The 24,892-nt window shown below is 37.9% G+C and overlaps 1 protein-coding gene and 1 long non-coding RNA gene across 7 annotated transcripts in view; one reads left to right on the top strand and one right to left on the bottom strand.

Moving 5' to 3' along the window:
* The window catches only part of LOC114300930 (uncharacterized), a 332,986-nt gene that overhangs the window by 44,648 nt on the left and 263,446 nt on the right, over positions 1-24,892 (top strand). For 3 of the 4 annotated variants that reach the window (XR_014343751.1, XR_014343750.1, XR_014343749.1), the window contains 4 exons: positions 969-1,118; positions 1,337-1,444; positions 5,034-5,078; positions 5,196-5,482. This is a non-coding gene — a long non-coding RNA (uncharacterized LOC114300930). Of the gene's footprint in view, positions 1-968; positions 1,119-1,336; positions 1,445-5,033; positions 5,079-5,195; positions 5,483-24,892 lie in introns of those variants that run through there. The other variant, XR_014343752.1, reaches the window with a different exon arrangement.
* Positions 5,765-24,723, bottom strand: LOC114284231 (putative late blight resistance protein homolog R1A-3). Of its 3 annotated transcripts, none has more exons than XM_082893730.1 (2): positions 21,789-24,723; positions 5,765-6,186 (listed from the first exon to the last, which is right to left on the bottom strand). In XM_082893730.1, the coding sequence occupies exon 1, from the start codon at positions 24,608-24,610 to the stop codon at positions 21,815-21,817; it is 2,796 nt and encodes a 931-aa protein (XP_082749856.1). In that variant the 5' UTR covers positions 24,611-24,723; the 3' UTR covers positions 5,765-6,186; positions 21,789-21,814. The 3 variants fall into 3 exon arrangements, with proteins under 3 accessions (XP_082749856.1, XP_082749855.1, XP_082749854.1); XM_082893729.1 differs by having other exon boundaries at positions 5,765-6,049; XM_082893728.1 differs by having other exon boundaries at positions 5,765-6,175; positions 21,789-24,720.

Raw genomic sequence — 24,892 nt, 5'->3', positions numbered from 1 at the left:
TATGATCAACTTTGAACTAGGTTGGTTTCGGGGCATTTCTTCATATGTGGACCTAGAATTATAGTCAGGCAGCAGCTGGGCTAGACTAGAATTGTTGTTGTTTTTTTGGAAAGAGTTGTCTCTAGCCATAAATGTATACAAACAAATGCGACATATATCGATCTCTGATCTGTATCTTTTACATGCAAAAGAGATTGTTTCTTATTCATTCAGAAAAATTTTTCAACAGTTCCTAATATCCTTGCGATAGAATATTCTAATAGCATGAAATGAAATATGGTTTGTTGCTTTTCTTATTCTTAATTTTAGTTTTCTATTTGTTCAAGATCAAAAATAATGATTCAGACCTCGATAAGTTACAAAGTTTTGTGGCAAAGAAAATCAAAAACATAACACATTGAGAAACAAATGTATATATCTAGTGGGATTGTTCTGCTAGTGCACAACAATTTCATATCTAATATGTTTTGTTGACTGAAATGCTATAACATTTGATGAAGTATCTTATTTCATGGAAACATGATCCATTATCGAATCTTACCTTTTTGGTTTGAGGAACCTGAATGGGAACATGATGTCATATCGTTCTGATGTGTTGGGTAATTCAAATCACGAGGGTGGTTCTCTTTTGACCAGGATATAACAATGTATCAATATTATCAAAATGCAAACATTTTCCATTAGACTTGTGGATTTTTTACCCTTTCAAGTATTCGGGAATAGTTGGGATTCCTTATATTCGAACAAAGCTTTATCATGAAAATTGGCAGGGCCTTCAAAATGCCCACTAGCTTACTTGGTAAGAAAAGTGGTAATAATATCAAATGCTTGGATTCAAGGTTCCAATAAAGCTAGGACTGTCTTCACACCCCATTGGCGCATGCCCTCTTTTATTTATTTATTATTATTAAAATCATTACTGCAACTTGTTTGTTATTGAAACTTACGTTTGATCCTCACTTTTGCAGAGGAAAACTAGCTGTGGTGCTGGAAAAGATAACATTTCAGATGCTCCAAATGGCTCCACTCACCATATAAAATCCGTGGTTGAAAAAGAACTTTCTCATTCTCCATCAAATCTTGTGTTTGGTTACCTTAACCTCTTCTCCGATGGTGTAGTATGTTTTTTTAATTTTTTTATTTATATTATTATTTTTTTAATTTAAATTTCAATGGTAATGTTGTTTCTTTATGATTGGTGTTACTGTCCATGAATATAGATTTAATGGACACACACATGCAAGGGTTTTACAATGCTATAGGGATTTTTTTTCGTTTTTAATTGATGTATTTGACTGAAAACTGAAGCATTTCAATGTGACGTGTAACATTTCAGCACAATTTTACTGATGGGATGGCTTTGGGAAGTGCTTTCCTCCTTTATGGATCAGTTGGTGGGTAGTCAAGAACTCTGTTTCTGCTTGCACATGAGCTTCCTCAAGAGGTTTTTTTCTTCCTCTTGTTCCTTCATTTTCTATGGAAATTTTACTAAAGAATAATGACTATTTAATTTTTTTTCATTATATTGATATCTATTTCAAATAATAAGTTCTTTAGCTAGTTAATTCTGAAGATTCGGAATGGATCTTCATGCAGTACATCGTTGTATTTGCATATTATAAGTGCATATATATCGGTAATTTTGTGTTGTCACTAGATTGTCTTCCCTGCTAAAATTTTTTCCCTCTTGTCCTGGCTTAAGGATGCAAGCATGCAAAGTGTCTTGTTTCCTATAAAAAAATGTGAGTTGATGGGTTATTTTACTCAATAACTAACTGCATATATTCTACTAGGCTTGATATTGACTCTTATGTATCGCAGCATCTTCTATAATTATATACTATGGGTAGAAGTGCAAAATTAATTAGACTTATTAGATGAACGTTGTTTTTGGTTCTTTTCTTATGTTAAATATGATTGTTTACCCTTGGTTATTTTGGTCTTTGTAATTTCAATTAACTCGATTTTGTCCCTTAATTTTAAATATTGTGTCAATTAAGTCCAATTAAAAACAATCGTTACAATTTTTTATGAAAATTTTGCATGTGCCGCACACGACCAATTTTCAGGGACATAATGGTCCATTCAGCTATCTCTCTCTCTACCCTCCACAATGATTGTTTCTTTCTTCCCAATAACCCAGCACAAACCATCCCCACCTTCCATCGTCAACACCGGCTATCTACACCATGCACAGGCAATCACCACCATCTTCCACCCTGCCAAACCACCACTTCTGCCATCCAAACCCTCTTTCGCTGAAACACCTCCACTGCCATTGCCACCAACTACCATCAGCTACAATCAATCACTCTGTCAACCATCACCAAAACCCCCTTTTTGCCACCCAAACCTTCTTCACCAGCCTGAAACCCACCTCATCAACATCATCCAACAATGGCCTAGCAATAATAATAATAATAAAATAATCATTTAACAATCTCAACCCTCTCCACTGCCATCTCCATTAGTCACCATCAACAACCTTCCCAACCACCAGCAAAGTCCCCCTCTACTACCCCATTACTGTGAAACACCTCATCTGCCAAATCACCCCCTTTCAACCACAGCAAACCCACCTTTCTGCAAACCACTCCGTTTGTCAATTCAATTTTACTCTCCACCGCAAATCAATGAAAAAGAAAAGAGGGAAGATAAAGTGAATGGTTCAGAGGAAAAGAGGGGGGGGGGGAGGAGAGGAAGGAGATCGACTGAGATTTCCTTTGCCATTGTCATTGAAGACCTTTGCCTCTGCTAGAAGGATAGATTGCTACCTCTTCGTTGCCATTGTTGCGCCATGCTCCTCCTTTGTTGCATTCATCCTTAACACCCCTTCTCCATTGCTTAAAGCCCCCTTCCCCTTCGCCTTCCCTAACGCCCACCAACTGCGTCCTCTCTCACTCTCTTTTTATATATATAATATTAGTTTTGCTCAAGTTAATTAAGTGTAACAATGCACGTCATTATACCTAAATGAAATTACTAAAAATCCTTAAACCATACAACCATCTTTTACCCTGGCTAGCTGGTGCCACTACCAACTCCGATAGCCACCTGAGCCCCCTCCCTTTCCAGCTCCCCTCCCCACCCTCTCCAACTCCACCTACCACCCCCCAGTTGCTCCCCATGCTCCATGCCCCCTCTCCACCCCACTCGGCGATCGCCCCATCCCTTTTTCCTCACCTAGATGCCGTTGCCGCCAGCCACAACCACCCCAGAGCTCTTCCCTATCCTTGCTTCCTTTCCATTCATTTGAAATTGTAGAGCACCGTCACCAAAATTTTTTTGGTGGTTTAGACATATACCACTAAACAAATAGTGGTGGTTAGGACAGACCACCGAACCAAATTTATGGAGATTGCATCTGGCGGCGGTGGTCATAATGGCTGGTGGGGAAGGAAATTGAGAAGGGAGGTGGGGTTTAGGGGTATAGTTTGACGGGTAAGGAAGGGAGCTAGTATCGGGCTGCAGGGAGGGAAGGGGAGGCCGCTGCACAATGTGGGGAGGGACAGGGAGATGTTGCCGGAGATGATGGGGCGGTGGTGGTGGTGGTGTGGAGGGGTTGGGATGGATAGGGGTAAAGTTCGTGTTAACTAGGGTGCTCAAAGAAAAAGAACAAAATTTGAATTCAAGAATTAGGATGCTCAAAGAAATGAGATGTCCAACCACAAATTTTAGGTGCATTTAGAGGCACCTCACAAAGTCGGATGGGGTATGGGCGAATAGACTATTTTACCCTTGAAAACATGATGTGTGTTGTTCACATGTGAAATTTCAGTGAAATTGTACGGGCCATTTTCAATTGGACTTAACTGACAAAAAACTTGAAAGTAAGGTACAAAATCAAGCGAATTGAAATTACATGACCAAAATGACACAAGGGGTAAAGTATAAGGACTATTGGTGCAATTTTCCATTATTTTTATGTATACATCAAAAGTGCAAAATGAATTGGACTTGGTACACGTGTGTAGTTCATGATCTTTACCCAGAAGGACATTCATAGTGTGATTAGCATGATATTAGACACTTCATATTATTAGTCCACATGTTAACATAATTTATCTTAAAGGAAATATTTTATCTAAATTTTGTTGACATATTTTTGTTGTGCGTCATTAAGGATTTGCCATGTTGGCGTAGTTATATTTTGTCGTTATGAACGCCACATTAGAATATAATCGTACTTTGGGCAACACTAAATCTTGTATTTCATCCTTAAAAACTTTTCATTTTTTAATTATAAATGTAATCAAACTTTCCTTTAGTGCTATATCTTTTGTTAAACCCTCCTGTGCAAATAGGTGATTTAGGAATCTTGGTAAGCTATGAAGCACCAACACCGCAAAACAAGTGCCGTATCCGTGTCGAACACACGGACATGTCGGGGTATGGGACATACCACATGGCGTGTTCCCTTAATAAATTTATTTCAGAGGACACGCTGAGGACACTTTGGAAACACATAAGGGACATGTCAATTTGTCTTTTTTCCCATTTTATTTAGTGTTTTTTATGAATGTTGAATATTTATTATTTTTTTCTTAGATTTAAATACTTAATAGATCATCCATAAAAAAAGATATAAACTGTAAGTGTTAATTTAAAAGTACTTTTAAAAAAAATAAAAATAAAAATAAAATTAGAGTTAGTTTTTGTTAATATTGATTATTTGTGGATGTAATATAAATCTAGATAGAAAATATCTATATATATATATGAAAACAAATTTTATTTTCGTGTCCCTGCCTTCCGTGTTCTCATTTTTTTTAACTCATTTTGTCCCATGTCCGCATCCATGTCTGTGTCTGTATTTGTATCCGTATTTGTGCTTCTTAGTTGGTAAGATCCGGTTTCAGTGTCTCGGAAGCTCTCTTTTTCAATTTCTTGTCAGCATTGGTGGCACTAGCAAGAACAACATTGTCTAGTATCGTTTCAGTATGGCAAGTTGAATCATATTTTGTTTATTTTATTTTTTAATTCCAAAATAATTGAAGAATTAATAATCATGTTTTACTACTATTGTCGCACAGGCTTTTGTCATGGGCCAAGATCAAGGACAATCATCTTTGATTGAGGTAAAAAAATCTTCAAGAAATGATCTGAGCAAGCTCATTTTGACGTGGAGGGAATCATATGCATTAGTAATAATCCCAATATGTTTCTGTTGTTTTTATTTTTGTTTTTGTTTCTAGGGATTCACGACAGGGGGGTTCGTGTACATTACAGTTGCCAAAGTGCTAGCAGAAATGAATAACGGCAATAGCTTAGCAATAAAAAGTACTGTACTCCAATTAACCTCACTGATATCTGGAATGGCCGTCACACTTTATATATCCCATGTTGAATGAATATAAAGAACCTTCTAATATGTGTTTAGTAGTTTTTAAGATCAATGTAATCCAAGTTGTATAACATTATTCATTTGTAAATCAAGATCACAATGATGAAAATTCTGTTTTTAAATCAAGAGACCACAATATGCCACATCACTTTATACAAAAAAATTGTACGATTTTTCTTCTGTATATCTCCACCACTCAAAACTATTAATGCATGGTGAATAAGTGATGTATCATGCATGCAACCTCTATGAAAAATAAAAGATATATTGTTAACTCAAATGCTCTGTTCCTCCCAGTTGAAGTGGCTGGCCGGCCATACCAAACACCTAAATCTGCTTAAACCAGGTAAATTTAGAGTCACAAACTCTACTCCATTTGTATATTTTGACAGTAAACAAGACAGAATAATACTCCAACAATTTCCTCACAAACAGTAGTTATGTATTTTTTTGGGTGAATTCAGTAGTTATATATTACATAACAGCACTCAAAAATAGTTATATTACATAACAAGCACACTTAACTAACAATTTCTAGCACAATCAAACACTCAGTCTCTAATTGGTACATTTTCTCTAGCAATTTCTGGCACAATCAAACATTCAATCTCTATTTGGTACATTTTCTCTGATAGCACCTTTGGAAACACCAGTTCTGTTTGATTTAGAACAAGGGAGGGAAGCCATAGCAAGACAATCTTCATCCTGAAACATGTTATCAAACTGGTTTTACATTTTCAGCCAAAGGATATACAAGTACTACCAAAAACAATGAAATTCCACTTGAAGAAATTAAAATTCACTGCGAAGTTGCATTCCTCATTAATCTTCCTGTGTGAAATCTTAAAAGAAAAAAAAAAGGTTCAGAAAAGAAAAAGAAAAAGAACATGACAAAAAATAGAAACATCACAATAGACGTAGCATTATAAGATGTTTCAATGCAGTAGCTCACAGGTTAGTCCAAAGTTTTCCACTAGTTAGATCAAGATCTTTGGCATGTTGTTGCCCATGCGGAATACCTAATTAGGATGAGTGAGACGCAAAAATAGAAAGGAACAAAATAGGAATTATAAATTATACGTACACACAAGAACACAAGATTGAAAGTGGTTCATCCCAAAATTAGGCATATGTCCATAGTCATTGCCGTTGTGCAATGATTAGAAAAAATACAACCAATATACAGAGAACTATGTATCAATAGTTGGATCTACGGTCGAGTGGTAAATATTCAATACTTATCCGATGAACACTTCTCAACAAAGATTGGGTAACAAGCCAAGGATCAACATACCCTCCCACTCTTTCTCAGTTTTTCTCAAGGTCGAGCTCTTAAACTCCCATTTGGTAATGTTTATGTTTTAAAAATATTTTGAAAAAGGGAAACAAAAACTTGTTTGGTGTCTCATTTTTGTTTCCAAAAAATGGAAATAATTTTGAAATTTTACTAAATTATAGGAGAAAATAAAAAAGGTATTGTTCTTAATACAAATAGCCAACACAAAATTGATAATGGGGTACTACTCATTTTTTTCCGAATATTATATTTTAGCAAATGCATTAGAAGAAGAGATTCAATAAGTTGTTTAAACATCAACTTCGTTTGAGCACAGTTATCCCAGCCCTATGCTCACTTGATATACTCAAATCAGTATATCCATCATAGGAGGAAAATTACTGATTAGTTCTGAAGATGGTAGGTCATTTCTTGACAATTTGCATTGTGTACACTCAGGCAAGGCTAGCTCAACTCGTGAAATTGGTGCCCAAGCTCTTTTGTGGCTAAGCTCAACAGGTTTTTTTCTAGTGGGCCACACCATGCCAAAGCCAAAAATTTTAGGCCCAAGCCCTAAAGAGCTAGTGAGGTGCCTAACCCTAACAATCTTTTTTTTTTTAAAAAAAATAAAAAAAAATTTCCTAGTCGAGCCAATGGGTTGATTGATCACCTCTCAAGGGCTAACTAGTTAATCTACAACACCTAGACCTAGACCTGGTCCCAAGCCAAGCCCTTTTTGGGCTTTGCCAGCCTACCCAACAATATGGACCTGGCCGCGTCATTGATCAAATGATGACCCTATGGTACATTTCGATAGCATCTTAAAAATTCAAACTTCTGTTTTTTCTTATATGTTTTTTAACATGTATCAAAACATACTTATTCTGAATAAAAGGAATACAGGTAGAACCAAAACAGTGCAATTCAAATTGCAATTGCATCTTGGGAAGTAAAGAAGCTGTTAGACACAAAGAAGAGGTAGGAGCAACTTCTTTAGCTCTAGTTATATCATTGTATGAGAATTAAGAGGCAAAGGAGGAGGTAAAATAGGAATAGTAAGACTGATACCAGGTGGAGAGAAAGAAAAAGGAACAGAGGAAGAAGAGGACATGATTGTTAGCAAGAGGACTAGGATTAGGAGAAGCAGAAACATGACTAGGAGAAGAAACAACAATATTATCTACTCCCTCCTTCAAATTCAAACTTAATAATGTGTGGCATGCTCCACAAATGACATCTATTTTGCTTTATGTTCATCAACTCACATCAGATAATGCTTGCACCATTACATTTGTTTATAAATCATTTGTTATTTAGGACAAACCCATCAACCAAGGTCTATGTAGTGGTCATCATCAGAATGGTCTCTATCAGTTTCCTTCCCTCTCATTTTGATCATTGTTTAAAGGTTTTTTCCTAGTATTAGATCTCCAGCTGCCACTTGGCGTAAGAGACTAGGGCATTCTTCTTCAGGTGTTTTTCATCATATAGCTAAAACTTGTGGTTTTTCCATTTTTCATAAAGACTGTTCTTCTTTCTGCAGTCATTGTTGTGTCTCAAAGAGTCACAAACATCCTTTTGTATTGACTAATACTAATTCCAATGTTCCTCTTGCTTTAATTCACGCTGATACCATGAAGAAAATAGGGAGAGAGAGAGAGAGAGAGAGAGAGAACAAAAAGATATTTTCTATTATTTCATTATGAACTCAACTACACATAGAAGTCTTTGATCAATGTATACATGGAAACAAAACAAAGTATCTCTAGATTAGTTCTAGATTCTAAGTAAGTTTGTTATAGAGGAGAGGATTGTGTACTGCTATCCTACATCCTTATAATAGTTTTATAGGTGTGTTATAGTTGTCATTGCAGCTTTGTCTTCAATAGCCTTAGTTGTGGTTATGGTTCTTGAGGTGATAGTATCTAGGAGCCAGGTGTGGGGACATAATTTTTGACATGTCCATATGGCATGGCCTTGGCCTGAAGTGCCACATGGCGGAATGTGATTGGATGAGGTATGAAAATGATCTATGTCTAGGCTGAGGTATTTGGTGAAACACAAAAATCCTAGTGAATGAATGACTCCTAGGTTGGGTGTATTTAGGACTCTTTTGAGAGGTTAACCGTAACCCAACTAGAAGAGATGAATCATCTAGTATTATTTCTTTAAGGAATAAGTGTTTGACTTGATCACTACTTCTAGGAGGAGGACACCTTTATACAGGCACCCCCATGTGTGAGAGGTACGTGAGTTTATGTGTGTTAATTTGAGTTACCGTTAATTTGTCGAAATATCTTGGGATATTAATTTACTGACTTTATCATCGGAGTGCCCTCTCGGTTAACAAGTAATCAAGTGAGTTATTCTTCTAATTGTGTAGACGTGGATCTATATAGGCTGCGTGTTCTACAACTGTGTTCCCAGAATTCTAGGAGGAAGATCAGATATTGGCTGTGTCGTAAAATTTTAGCACACATATACTCCATACACTTTATTTTTTGATAATTTTTTGAATTACTTTTTTGTACTTACTAGACCACATGAATATTGTTACTCGATACATATATGTCACATATTCCAAAAAATTTACAAAAATTAAAAATGAAAATGAAATATGAAAAAACATAAAATGCTATATGCTTAGTTAAATTAAAAAATGAAAATGGAGTGAAAGAAACTATATTTTGTTCTGGTTAGGTTAAGAATATGAAAAAAATGAATTAGATAATAGTACAAAAATAACCATTTAGTTTAATTAATTTAATTTTGTTTTCCTTGTAATCATTATCCAAATGTAGCATAAATATTATTAAAAAATTTAATATCAATTGTTTTACGTAATTATCTTAAATATACGTAAATAAAATATATAACTTATAAGGATAAATTATAGTCACCTCCATTGAGGTTCTTGACAATTACACTGATCTCTCCTTTTTCAAAAATTACACAGACTTTCCCTGTGATTAACAATGTTAATGGGAGGGTTAGTTTAGTAATTTTAACATTAGAGATATTTTTGTTAATAAACATTAAACGTACGATTATTATTTTGATTATACCTTATGTTGTGTTTGGTTATGAGTCTTTTTTTTTTTTTTGTTATGACTGAAAAAAAATTAGTTATAATATTTGCGGTAATCAACACCACATATAGCGACCCCGGTCTTTTCCCACTTGATTATTGTATCCGGACTTAGGTTCCGTAGATTCTGTCATTGTATAATTGTTGTTGTTGTTCCTTATTTTCTCATTTGGAATTATAGGATGTGTTGAGAAGGTTTGTTTCAGGTTGGTTGGCTTTAGAAACCAAGTGTTGCTGTCCAGGTTTTTGGTTCTTCGCTCGAGCGAGGAGTTGTTCGCTCGAGCGAATGGTTGCGTTTGATTTGGACCTGTAGCTGTTCATTCTTGGCTCGAGCGAGATTTTCTTCGCTCGAGCGAGTGAGTTCGTCCTTCGCTCGAGCAATAGTTCCTTCGCTCGAGCGTGTGTCTTGTTGCAGACCTGAGGGTTTGAGTTCTTCGCTCGATCGAGCTTTCTTTCGCTCGAGCGAGCTTTTGAGTTGTTGGCTCGAGCAAGGCTTCCTTGGCTCGAGCGTAGTTTCTCTGTGTCTGGTAGCTCGAGCGACCAAGTCTTCGCTCGAGCGAGCCTGTCCAGTTTATATACCCAGCAGCGGGTTTTGATCAGTCTTTTCTTATTTCTTTTGATTCCAAACCCTAGGTCCGACCTCTCTCTCTCCTTACTCACCTTCTCTCTTAGATTTGATCCACTTAGGGAGTGTTTCTACCCTAGATCCTTCATTAAAAAGATAGAGTGAGGCAAGGGCTTCCATTTAATCTGAGCATTTGGCGATTTGGAGCACTTTGGTATTTGGGCACTCATCTCTTTCTTCACCATTTGAGTTGTTTTCTTTGAGGTAGGGATTTCCTACTCCATTTTATAGGTTTTGTTCTAAGCTTTGGTAATTTGATATGTTGGGGATACTTTGGTAAATTTTGGGAAAAACCCTAGTTGTGTTATTGAATTAATTTGTATAAGTAATTCATGGAATTGGGAAACGATGGTTAAATTCATGGAATTGGGGAATTCATTGATTAAATAGCGTAATTGGGTAATTGGAATCATTTGTCTATTTAATTGTTGATATAGTTATTTTCAGTTTAGAAATAACTGTTTTGGGCTATCGGTGGAGGATAGTCGTGATTGTTGTAGACTTTGCATGTAGATTAGGAATAACTGAAACTAATCATATTGGTTAAGTCATTAATTTTGACTATGGCATTGATACAGAAAATATGTGTATTGATTGAGCATTGCATTTGCATACATTGTTTTGTGTGTGGGAGGAGATAGGGGATGTACTCCACGGTTTAGGGGAAGATAGGGGATGGACCTCTAAACCGGATTTTGTTTGGGAGGAGATAGGGGATGGACTCCATTAGCATCACTTTTGTGTATGCTTATTTATATAGAAGTGTTTTATTGATACAGCACTAAAATGTGTATCAATCTGGAAGTATGAAGTGTTTGATTTGAGCTTGAGTCTCATTTGTTGTTGATATTGGAAGAATGTGAATATGATATATGTGATTCACTGTTGTAAGTTTGGCCAGGTTCTGAGCCATGTTGATAAAATTGGAAAGTAAAACGTATCTTTGACAATAGTGTCATGAGACTGTAAAATGAAGTAATTGATTATTTTGGTTGACCATCTGTTGAATGCTATTGCTTTATTCATTGCTTATATGTGGTTTAGTATATTTCTACTGGGCTGTGGCTCACCCTTTATGGGAACATCATTTTCAGGTTCAGGTGATAAACTACCTCCAAGGACTTAGCTTGGGAGGGTTTGGCTTCTGGATTGAAGAAGACTACCTTTAGTTAATAGTTGTTATTTATTAGTACATGTAAACATTCAAGCCTAGGGCTTTTCTTGTATTGAGATTAGAACTTATATTTTTGAATCCAAGTGTTGGCTTGGAAAGATGTAAGCCTGTAGGGCATTTTATTCGATGTTACATGTAATGCTTTATTTAGTAATACTCTGATGAATGAATTAATAAATTGTCTTCTTTAAATAATGCATGTCAATGATATATAATGGGCTAATTTTGAGGGCGTTACAACTTGGTATCAGAGCGTACCGGGTTTGAATACTTTGGGTACGTGGGAAGTGATTAGTATCACATTGGGTTCGTCTCGTTTGATAGAGACTTAGTGTAATGTTATATGCTTATGTGATAACATGTTTATGTGATTATGTGGGTATGGAATGTAGTTTCTAGGATGTTGATTGGACCCTTGAGTTTCTAGTAGTCTTGTTGGAAAGGCACTTGATCACTGCTGTTTCCAACCGGAACTATAGTAACGCATTGGGACTATCATTATCCGGGAATAAAATTCGTAGGTGCTTATGTGATTATGTGCTTACGTGGAATGAATTATTGTTGTCCATTGCATTAGGACGCGAGTGTTTAGTTTCGGCACATTTATTAATGTGCTAATGTCTTTGTTTCCTTTATTAGGATGTCAGGACGAGGACGAGGTCGCGGTAGGCGTGGTAGGCCGGGTAGGCAGGAGGTGCCTGTGCCAGAAGAGATTCCGGCAGTTCAAGAGGGAATTGGCCAGGCCAATGTGGCCGAGCCAGTAGGCCAGCAGGCTATGGGCGCTCTAGCCCGAGAGATAGCAGGGGCATTCAGGGAGTCGGTAGGCATTCTCAGAGCTGAGAATCAAGCTCAGGTTGTTGCTGCTGATGCAGGACCTTCCTTTCTGAAGAGGGAGTTCTTCCGGTCTAATCCGGATGAATTTGTGGGTGATCCTAAAGAGCCGCTTAAGGCAGATGAATGGCTCGAACAGACAACGAAGACGTTTGTGATGCTTGGCATCGAAGACGAGGGGTTGAGAGTGACCTTGGCATCTTTCCAGTTGAAGGGGGATGCAGGTCAGTGGTGGAAGTTTACTAAGGGGCGTATAGGAGGTACGTGGGAGGCTTTTGTGAATGCTTTCCAGGAGAAGTTCTTATCTTCAGCAGTCAGGGAGAAGCTGCGAGACCAGTTTTGTCAGCTTAAGCAGGCGAGTTCTTCAGTGGCCGAATTTGAGGCTGCATTCACTAGTTTGTCCAGGTTTGCACCTGAGTTGGTGGCGTCTGAGGAACGCCGTTGTATTGAGTTTGAGAAGAAGTTGAGGCGTGGCCTCAAGCTGAGAGTTGGGGGAACTATGATTCGGGATTATGGGCGTATGGTTGATGCTGCAGCCCACATGGAAATCATGATGCAGGAGGAGGAGGAAGGGCAGAAGGGCTCCAAGAGGAGTCAGGATAGTCAGAATGATGGTAGGAGACAGAAGGGTTTTAATCCCCAGCAGTCTCAGGGTAGCTTTTCTAGATCGACTTTTCCTGTACCGAGTGCTAGTTCGGGGAAAGGCAGTCAAGGAGATATTACCTGTTTCAAGTGTGGCCAGCTGGGCCACAAGTCTCCAGTTTGTCCTTAGAGGGGAGGAGTTCAGAGAGCAGCATCTTCTTCGGCTCGATCTCAGAGCCAGAGTCAGGGTAGAGGTCAGCCACTCTCGTGTTATCAGTGTGGTCAGCCAGGGCATATGAAGAGGTATTGCCCGCAGTTGGGTGGCACATCTGGTGCATCTGGTTTGAGGCCGATTCAGGGTCAGCAGCCAGCTCAGTCGGGTCAGGCCTCGAGGGCCAATCAGGGGGGGCTTCATCGTCTCAGTCGGTGCAGCAATCTTATGCTCCTAGGGTTGAGCAAGTTGATCAGAGGTCGTCTGGGCGTGTGTATGCTGTTACTGCGCAGGATCTTGTGCCAGCACCATCAGTTGTGAGAGGTACCTTTTTGTTTTGCAACTCGGTTGCTAATGTTTTGATTGATACGGGTGCATCTCATTCCTTTGTGTCTGCTGCATTTGCATCTGTTTTGGAGTTGGAGTTAGCACAGTTAGCATCTCCTATTTGTGTAGTGTCACCTCTTGGGGGTGAATTGATTTTGAAACAAGGCGTTAGGGGTTGTGATATAGAGGTTGATTATCATAGAATCCCATTTTCCTTTGAAGTTATGCCTATGAGGGGTTTCGATGTTATTTTAGGTATGGACTGGTTATCGTCATACCGGGCAGTTATTGATTGCTACCGCCAGAGGGTCACTTGTTGTACTGTGAGCGGAGAGTATTTTCATTTTCTGGGGGACCGGGTTGGTGATGTGTTGCCACCGGGGTATGTTCCACGAGGACGGAGTGAGCTTAGTGGTCTACTTGCTAACCTTTCGATTAGTGAGGATGTTGAGACTCAGATTGTGTTGCCAAGGGTGGTTTGTGAGTACTCGGACGTCTTTCCCGAGGATCTTGTTGGGTTGCCACCGCATCGAGAGATTGAGTTCTCTATTGACCTGGTGCCCGGCACGGCGCCGATTTCTATGGCACCTTATCGTTTTGCCCCAGCCGAGTTAGTTGAGTTGAAGATTCAGCTCCAGGAGTTGCTAGACAAGGGTTTTATTCGTCCTAGTGTTTCGCCGTGGGGAGCACCAGCCCTCTTTGTTAAAAAGAAAGGTGGTGCTTTGAGACTGTGTATAGATTATCGAAAATTGAATCGGGCTACGGTTAAGAATAAGTACCCTATGCCTCGTATAGATGATCTGTTTGACCAGTTGAAGGGTTCCCGTTGTTTTTCTAAGATAGACTTGAGATCAGGTTACCACCAGTTGAAGGGTTCCCGTTGTTTTTCTAAGATAGACTTGAGATCAGGTTACCACCAGTTGAGGGTCAGAGAGGAGGATATTCCGAAGACGGCATTCCGTACGTGGTATGGCCACTATGAGTTTCTGGTGATGCCATTTGGGCTCACCAATGCACCGGCAGTTTTTATGGATTTGATGAACCGGATATTCCGGGAATTTTTAGATCGTTTTGTAGTCGTATTTGTGGACGACATCCTTATCTATTCACCTTCTGAGGAGAAGCACAAGGAACACTTGAGAGTGGTGCTTGAGTTACTTAGAGTCCATAAGCTTTATGCTAAGTTTGGGAAGTGTGAGTTCTGGCTGGAAGAGGTCAAGTTCTTAGGCCATGTAGTGTCTGGTGAAGGAGTGTCTGTTGATACATCCAAGACTGAGGCAGTGCAAGATTGGGCACAGCCTAAGAGTGTGTTTGAGATCCGCAGTTTTCTGGGGTTAGCTGGGTATTACCGTCGGTTTGTGAAAGATTTCTCTAGGTTAGCATCACCGTTGACTAGACTGACTCGGAAGGGAGTCAAATTTGTATGGAGTGAGACTTGTGAAAAGTCATTCCAGGAGTTGAAAGTTAGACTGACCACCGCTCCAGTATTGATTATTCCAGAGAGAGGGTTGGGTTTTGCAGTCTATTGTGATGCCTCACAAGAGGGTCTGGGTTGTGTGTTAATGCAAGAGGGGAAAGTAGTTGCCTATGGCTCACGTCAGTTGAAAATTCACGAGCAGAATTACCCTACACATGATCTAGAGTTAGCAGCTGTGATATTTGCCTTGAAGATTTGGAGGCATTATCTTTATGGTGAGAGGTTCGAGGTGTTCTCAGATCATAAGAGTTTAAAATATTTGTTTACACAGAAAGACTTGAACTTGAGACAGAGGAGGTGGATGGAGTTTATAGAGGATTATGACTTTGAATTGCATTATCATCCGGGAAAGGCCAATGTGGTGGCCGATGCCCTTAGCAGGAAACCTGTTGGTGACATAGCTAGTATAGCCATCCGAGAATGGGAGATGTTGGGTGCACTTGGGGAGTTCGATTTACTTATGGGCGAATTCGTTGAGGCTGCGGCCTTGTTTTCTGTTGTTGTTCAGCCTACACTTGTGACTCAAGTGTTAGAGGCTCAGAGAGGTGACCTTGAGGTAGAATCTCTCCGTGAGAAGATTTCCGGTGGAAAGGTTGAGAAAGGTTTGACGGTGTATCCCGACCTCAGTGTGAGATACCGAGACCGTCTGTTTGTGCCGGAGTCTTGCCGAGAGGAAGTACTCCGAGAGTTCCACCATTCACGCCTTGCGGTGCATCCGGGAGGCACTAAGATGTATCGGGATTTGGGTCGCCAGTTCTGGTGGCGGGGTATGAAGAGAGATGTGGCAGCTTTCGTATCTAAGTGCCTTACTTGCCAGCAAGTGAAGGCCGAGCATCAGAGGCCAGCGGGTTTGTTGCAACCCTTGCCTATTGCCGAGTGGAAGTGGGAGCATGTCACTATGGACTTCGTTGTAGGTCTTCCGAGGACTCAGCGGGGTAGTGATGCTATTTGGGTGGTTGTAGACCGGTTGACTAAGTCGGCGCACTTTATTCCTATGCGTGTGAGAGATACGGTGGATTATCTTGCCGACTTGTATATTCAAGACATAGTGAGATTGCACGGGGTCCCAGTGACGATCGTCTCAGATAGAGATCCTCATTTTACGGCCAGGTTGTGGCAGAGTTTGCAGAGTGCCTTAGGCACTAAGTTGACCTTTAGCACGGCTTATCATCCTCAGACTGACGGACAGTCCGAGCGTACTATTCAGATACTTGAGGATATGCTTCGGGGTTGTGTTCTAGACTTTAGTGGATCGTGGGAGAGGCACTTGCCGTTGGTAGAGTTTGCCTACAACAACAGTTTCCAGTCTAGTATCGGTATGGCACCATTTGAGGCCTTGTATGGCCGACCGTGTAGATCTCCTGTTTGTTGGGCTGAGGTGGGTGATGCACCTCTGTTGGGTCCGGAGTTGGTGAGGGAAACGACGGAGAAAGTTGAGCTTATCCGTAAAAGGCTTGTTACAGCACAGAGTCGTCAGAAATCTTATGCCGACCGTAGGAGGAGACCCTTGGTGTTTGCGGTGGGTGATCATGTCTTTCTGAAGATATCACCTAGACGGCGTTTGATGAGGTTTGGGAAGAGTGGGAAGTTGTCCCCTCGGTTCATTGGTCCGTTTGAGATCCTTGAGAGGATTGGCGAGGCTGCTTATCGTTTAGCTTTGCCGCCGTAGTTGTTCGGAGTACATGATGTGTTTCATGTGAGTATGCTTCGGAAGTATGAGCCGGATCCATCACATGTGTTGGATTGGACCGATTTAGTGGTTGATGAGGATGTCTCGTATGAGGAGAGACCGGTTCGGGTATTGGATAGGCGGGATCAAGTTTTGCGAGGCAAGACCATCCCTTTGGTAAAAGTTTTGTGGAAACATCATGGAGTGGAGGAAGCCACTTGGGAGCGTAAATTGGAAGTCCGCGAAAAATACCCGGACATGTTTATTCATTTGTAATCTTATATTTAGATTTTGTAATATTGTTGAACTTAAGAGCTTTACATATGTCTTAAGTTGTAAAACGTTGACTATGTTTTGGTAAAGGGGTGTATCTTGAAACTTGCTTCATTATAGAAGTTTAGTATGGCATTGCATATGTCGATTACATTGCTGAGTGTGTTATATATATCATGTAATTAAATATGATATGGGGATTGTTAACATTGAAAGAAATAATGCATTTGTATACAGGTTGAGATATATGTTGTGTTATATATTTAATATGAGATGCCTCTTGATAAAGGGATGAAATGACCAGTTTTGGGTCAAGATGTTTACTAATGCGTTGTAAACAAAAATTTGTTTTCAAAAACTTATGCTTAATTTCGGGGACGAAATTCTTTGAAGGGGGGGAGGTTATAGCGACCCCGGTCTTTTCCCACTTGATTATTGTATCCGGACTTAGGTTCCGTAGATTCTGTCATTGTATAATTGTTGTTGTTGTTCCTTATTTTCTCATTTGGAATTATAGGATGTGTTGAGAAGGTTTGTTTCAGGTTGGTTGGCTTTAGAAACCAAGTGTTGCTGTCCAGGTTTTTGGTTCTTCGCTCGAGCGAGGAGTTGTTCGCTCGAGCGAATGGTTGCGTTTGATTTGGACCTGTAGCTGTTCATTCTTGGCTCGAGCGAGATTTTCTTCGCTCGAGCGAGTGAGTTCGTCCTTCGCTCGAGCAATAGTTCCTTCGCTTGAGCGTGTGTCTTGTTGCAGACCTGAGGGTTTGAGTTCTTCGCTCGATCGAGCTTTCTTTCGCTCGAGCGAGCTTTTGAGTTGTTGGCTCGAGCAAGGCTTCCTTGGCTCGAGCGTAGTTTCTCTGTGTCTGGTAGCTCGAGCGACCAAGTCTTCGCTCGAGCGAGCCTGTCCAGTTTATATACCCAGCAGCGGGTTTTGATCAGTCTTTTCTTATTTCTTTTGATTCCAAACCCTAGGTCCGACCTCTCTCTCTCCTTACTCACCTTCTCTCTTAGATTTGATCCACTTAGGGAGTGTTTCTACCCTAGATCCTTCATTAAAAAGATAGAGTGAGGCAAGGGCTTCCATTTAATCTGAGCATTTGGCGATTTGGAGCACTTTGGTATTTGGGCACTCATCTCTTTCTTCACCATTTGAGTTGTTTTCTTTGAGGTAGGGATTTCCTACTCCATTTTATAGGTTTTGTTCTAAGCTTTGGTAATTTGATATGTTGGGGATACTTTGGTAAATTTTGGGAAAAACCCTAGTTGTGTTATTGAATTAATTTGTATAAGTAATTCATGGAATTGGGAAACGATGGTTAAATTCATGGAATTGGGGAATTCATTGATTAAATAGCGTAATTGGGTAATTGGAATCATTTGTCTATTTAATTGTTGATATAGTTATTTTCAGTTTAGAAATAACTGTTTTGGGCTATCGGTGGAGGATAGTCGTGATTGTTGTAGACTTTGCATGTGGATTAGGAATAACTGAAACTAATCATATTGGTTAAGTCATTAATTTTGACTATGGCATTGATACAGAAAATATGTGTATTGATTGAGCATTGCATTTGCATACATTGTTTTGTGTGTGGGAGGAGATAGGGGATGTACTCCACGGTTTAGGGGAAGATAGGGGATGGACCTCTAAACCGGATTTTGTTTGGGAGGAGATAGGGGATGGACTCCATTAGCATCACTTTTGTGTATGCTTATTTATATAGAAGTGTTTTATTGATACAGCACTAAAATGTGTATCAATCTGGAAGTATGAAGTGTTTGATTTGAGCTTGAGTCTCATTTGTTATTGATATTGGAAGAATGTGAATATGATATATGTGATTCACTGTTGTAAGTTTGGCCAGGTTCTGAGCCATGTTGATAAAATTGGAAAGTAAAACGTATCTTTGACAATAGTGTCATGAGACTGTAAAATGAAGTAATTGATTATTTTGGTTGACCATCTGTTGAATGCTATTGCTTTATTCATTGCTTATATGTGGTTTAGTATATTTCTACTGGGCTGTGGCTCACCCTTTATGGGAACATCATTTTCAGGTTCAGGTGATAAACTACCTCCAAGGACTTAGCTTGGGAGGGTTTGGCTTCTGGATTGAAGAAGACTACCTTTAGTTAATAGTTGTTATTTATTAGTACATGTAAACATTCAAGCCTAGGGCTTTTCTTGTATTGAGATTAGAACTTATATTTTTGAATCCAAGTGTTGGCTTGGAAAGATGTAAGCCTGTAGGGCATTTTATTCGATGTTACATGTAATGCTTTATTTAGTAATACTCTGATGAATGAATTAATAAATTGTCTTCTTTAAATAATGCATGTCAATGATATATAATGGGCTAATTTTGAGGGCGTTACACCACAAATATTATAACTTGCACATGTTACATAAAAAATGGTATGTATTTTAGAATAACCTATTGTTACGACAAAAGTGACGATGAAACAAATTAAAAAATTAATTATATAAATATAAGAGAAGTTATTTGGTAGTTTTTAATTAATACTTGACATTATACAGGTTAGTTGTCTTAAAAAAAAGAAGATAAAATTGATGAGTCTTACTATCTTCTTCTTCATTTATTTATTTATTTTGATGACATGAGTCTTACTATCTAAATTAATAAAAATAAAATTGGGACACCACTTGTATTTATTTGAATAGTATTAAATAATATTTTTAAATACTCACATGGTTTAACTATATATATATATAATTTATTGCATTACATACATACAAGTTCTTGTATTTTTCATTTGGCTTCAATAATTCATATTAATTTGTTTGCCTAAAAAATAATTAATTGATTTATTTTATTTTTAATTTATAGATAATCACTTCAAATGTTATAGAAAATAAAACTAAAACCCCCCATGTGATAATCTAACAATTAATCACTGACTTTCACAAAAAAAAAAAAAAAAAAAATAGGGAACAATTAGTCAAACTAACAGTCAACTAACGGAAAGGGGGAATCTGCAAATCAAAAATAAACCTCAAGGGAGGTCAGTGTAATTTTTGGAAAAAATAGGAGAGGCCAATGTAATTGTCAAAAACCTTAAGGGAGGTGAGTGTAATTTACCCAGCTTATAATAGTTATTGTTTTCACTTATTTTTCAAATAAAATTTTTATTTATGAACAATTAATTGGAAATAGAAAATTCAAAATTTTTTAAGTAGATTACAAAATTACCATTTACGTAAATTCTAAATTCACGTAATTTTCTAATACCAACTATAAGTTGAATGGTTCAACAAGCCTAAGATCGGTCTAAGCAGTTCAATTCAAAGATATTAAGGTCAAATTAGAATTTTTATCTATTTTTATCCATGATACAAACATTGGCTAACAAAATAATTTATATATATATAAAATAAAAAAAAAAAGATCTCTATACGTTTAGACAATATTTATAGATTTATATTTTTAATTATGTTTAGATTGATTTCTCTTATATATATAATTAATTATAGCTAGAATATTTAAATTAATTAATTTTCAAACTAAAAAGTAAAAAATGTTGGTTTATAGTGTTGGATAGGACAAAGAAAAGGTATTAAATGGAATTGGATCAAGAAAAGTTGGTACAAATGTTGTAATATTCAGTTTGTGAATAACTAAACTTGCGTCTGACCTTAGGTTTATATTTTAAGAGAATTATGTATCAGTGAGGCAAATTAAAATTTTTTGCACTATATATTCATATCGTTTGGATGAAAGTCTGACACATAAAAGACTTGCATCAAACACAAGAAATAACTTGCACCAAACATAAAACATACTTGACCCTAATGAAAATGACATTTTTTTTTTATCCATTTTCTAATCGATTTGATATTTTTCCTCATTTTTTAATAGTTGACCTAATTTTAATGTTGCACCACATGTCTAACCATTCCATGTTTTTATAATCACATGAAATATAATCCATTCGATGAGATTATTTACAACGGGTTAGTTTAGTTAATGAGGATAAAAATCATAGAATATGGTCGGTATAGATTCTAACAAAGTTCACTTATGCTGTGTTTGGTTGGGGGATTTGGGGAGGTATTTGGAAAGGGAAAGGGAAAAGGTGTGTGAAACTAGGTGAAATGTATGTACATTTTATTCACATTTCACCTAACTTTCCCTTTTCCTTTCCAAATCCCTCCTCAAATCCTCCAACCAAACACAACGTTAGAGGTTGATTGTAGGATTGAAAATTGTAATAGTAATTGGGGGAAGGGGAATAAAAAAGTGTGTATAGGATGGGAACTAAAACACAAGTTGAAAGTGGTTAACAAGAGGAGTGAAATGATTTAGAGGTGGAGCTTGATGCGGGTTAGAGAAGACTTCATTTTGGATGGCTTGGCAAAAGGGGTTAATGCTTACTCTTTCTATAAAATAAAAAAATTATTTTATTCTCCAATTTATTTTCGATTTTAACAAATTTTAAATGAATTTTATTATGTAATTGTAAATTAAAAATTTTAGTTGTTAGAAAATCTAATATGAAAGTACATATTATTTATCTTGTATGCTAAATGTAATTTTTATAATTCATTCAATGTTTTTGCTCTAAAATATTACTAATCCATGTAATGATATATATATATATATATATATCTATCTATTAGTTAATACTTAAAATAAAATATTAATAACAACACAATTGAAACACGACTTTAGTCAATTTAAACGAAAACAACTCATTCACATAATTTTTACTATTTTTTCCTTTCAAATTTTAAAATTATTACTTTAATTTTTAAGATAAAATTTTAATTATTTATTTAAGACCGTGCATAGAGTTTTATGTCAGTTTATATATACACAATTTACTTTTATTTTATGTAGAGTCGAATCCAAAATGAGAAGAAAAAATTAAACATAAATATAAAAAAGAACATACCTTTAGAAGTTGTATCATTACACTGACTAAACGTTCCACAGTTGTTCCCTAATCAGCACTTTCAACCAATTATTTCCAATGCTCTCTTGCTCTTCCTTAATTTTCCTGACAGATTCATCAACAGTGGAACAACAATAGTTTACCTCAATCAGCTGCAGAGAAAGTATATCCCCCAAACTAGATGGTATTTCCTTGAGATCTCGACACCATTCCAATGATAAGTGTTGAAGGCTCGGAAAGTGACTAGAGCAGGTGATCCATTGCCGAACATTGAGGCCCTTCATTTTCAAGAATTTGAGTTGAGGAAACCGACCATCAGTTGTTGCCCATTGCAATCCGAAGACAGCATTATCTTCTAATTTGAGAAGCTCAAGGCTGGGTAACAGCATCCCAAGGACTGATATCTCCTCCCACTCTAGCATTGTGGATTTCAAGGTTAGCCTTTTAATATTTGCAGGAAACTTGACCTCTCCGAGAGGAATTGGGTGTCTGGGAAAAAAATCGATGTCTAGCTTCAAAGTCTCAAGGTGTCTTAAAAATTCTAGATTAGGAAACATCAAATTCCCCGAATTTGACACCCGAGATTCAAAAATTCCCAACTTTGTAAGATAAGGAGTTCCTGCCAATAAATACTGAATAGATCCGCAAAGGTTGAAGTTTGTGATGGTTCGTAGGTTTTCTAATATAGAGGGATGGTTGTGATCCATTACTGCTTCTTCAGAACATAAAGACACATCATATTTTGCTCCTCCTTTAGCATAAAGATGCCTCAACTTTGGAATCTTCCAAACATTACATGGCAAAATAACCTTCATCCATTGTGTAGAAATAATAACAAGTGTTTCTAGGTTTGAGAGATTGGATATCGACGGCGGTAATTCACAGGAATATTTCAAATTAATTGACAAATACCTCAAATTAACAAGTTGGATTAATTCTTTTGAAAAGAAGGCACTGATGTAACACGTGTCCAACACTCTAAGAAGTTTGAAGGTCCGACAAATAAACGAGCACAGATCACCAAAAGGTTTGCCGGCATAACTAAATTTTTTGTCAAACTCATTTTTGAAGCACAATAATGATTGAACTGCTGGGGAATAAGACCTGGGAACATGATAAAATTCTAGTAAGGAGTAAGGATGGCCGCACAGGCGGGGTTGGTTATGTATTTTGTAATTACTTGAAGAAGAAGGAGAAGTGTCTTTATCATTGTGAATCCACTGCAGGAAATTAATTTCCCTGGCTTTCTTCAAGCATAAATCATGCAACAAATCATGCATACGACATGCTTTAATTCGACCATCAAACCTTCGTTGAGCAACAATTACCAGACTTCTTTGAATTAGATCCATTAAGTAATCCTCTACTACTTCCTCCAAGCTTCTCTGCCCAATTTTTTGTATAAACCCCTCAGCTACCCACAGACAAATTAACTTCTGCACCGGGATTTTTTGGTCTTCTGGAAATGCTCCTAAATAGAGAAAGCATGGTTTCAAGTGGCGAGGCAAGTGATTGTAACTCAATGCTAGTGTGTCCAAGTACTCGTTTGGATCACTAACAATGTATGAGCTTACACTTCGGACAACTTGTTTCCACGACGTTTGTGTCTTGTTCTTTGCAAGAAGTCCTGCTATTACAACAATTGCAAGTGGAAGGCCTTTACATTTTTTCATTATTTGCTTCCCAATTAAAATCAGTTCTAGAGGGCAACTTCCATTTTGAAACAACTTCCGTTGTAATAACTCCCAACTCTCTTCTTCAGTGAGAAAACGCAGACAATGAGGATGGCAATCAAGTGACGCATGCATAGACAACTCTTTGAGGCGACTAGTGAACATAACTCTACTTCCATTATTGTCATTGGGGAAATACATTTTAAGATTGACCCAGGCACCAATATCCCATAAATCATCAATGACAATGAGATATCTCTTGCCTTTTAATTGCTTGTACAACTTTTCGCCTAGCTTCTCATTGGTCATGTTTTTAATTTCATCAGTAAAGACGACATTAACAGAACGTAAAATGTCCAACAACATATCTGTTATTCTGGGTAATTGAGAAGCATAGGTCCATCCACGAATATGAAAGTAGTGTGTGATGTAAGGATCATTGTACAGTTTTGTGGCTAAAGTTGTCTTACCGAGGCCAGGCATCCCAACAATTGATATCATTTGTAGCTGCTTCTTCCCTCCAGCAAGTAGCTCTTTTATGGTCAACGCCTCATCATCAAAGCCCACTGTAATTTCTTCCTCTACCATGGTTCTGTTCTCCATTGACGTTGATACTGACGAATGGACTCCATCATTGAAATCTTGTAGGAGTTGAATCTGATTTATCTGGTCATAAAACTGCGCCACTTTTGCCTCGATCGGCTTAATCTCTTCCATGATACCAATTAAACTATCAAAAAAATTGTCACCGTCGTTGTTGCTGTCCCTCTTCCCTGGAACTTCAACATCAAAAGAATGGATGGGTTGTATTGTCTTGCAGATCACATTATAAATTTGCGTCGGCAGGATTTTAGCTTCGTGGTTCAGCTCATGCTGCTGCTGCTTCTCTTCCAAATCCTTGAGAATGATTGCTAGGAATCTTAGCCGATGGTAAAAAGAGTCGATATGATCTATCTGATCTGCGGTCAAATTGCACGCCATACTGATCATTAGATGATTCAATTTCTCCAAGACCCAATAATAATTTTCACCATTCTTTCTCCCGAATCTCTCTCTCTGTTTCCATCTCTCTATCTTTCTTTCTCTTTCTCTTTCTCTTCCTCTTCCTCTTTCTGTTTTTCTGACTTCCTCTCTCACATACTCATCCATTTTTTGATCAGCAAATAGTCAATTGTTTACTGCTTCCATAGCCCCATTTCGGTGGTCTGCTATCTCTCTCAAGTTGTGTTCGGAAGACGGAGTTCAATCACAGAAAAGACTTTGCGGCATCCAAAATGTTGACTCCAGCTAAACTTTAAACAAATTACATTTACCTCCCCTAACAATTTGCTTAAATTGCAGCTGGCCTACTAGTTTGACAAAATATAACACTGGCTTCCACCGCTGTCCTCAAAAGTTAACTCCGTTAACGAGAGGGGAGCTTCTATATAC

This window comes from Camellia sinensis, chromosome 11 (assembly GCF_055761805.1).
Source record: "Camellia sinensis isolate YWXY chromosome 11, ASM5576180v1, whole genome shotgun sequence".
Taxonomy (NCBI): Eukaryota; Viridiplantae; Streptophyta; class Magnoliopsida; order Ericales; family Theaceae; genus Camellia; species Camellia sinensis.
Note: the sequence above shows the minus strand (reverse complement) of the source record. Positions and strands in the feature narration are given on the sequence as shown.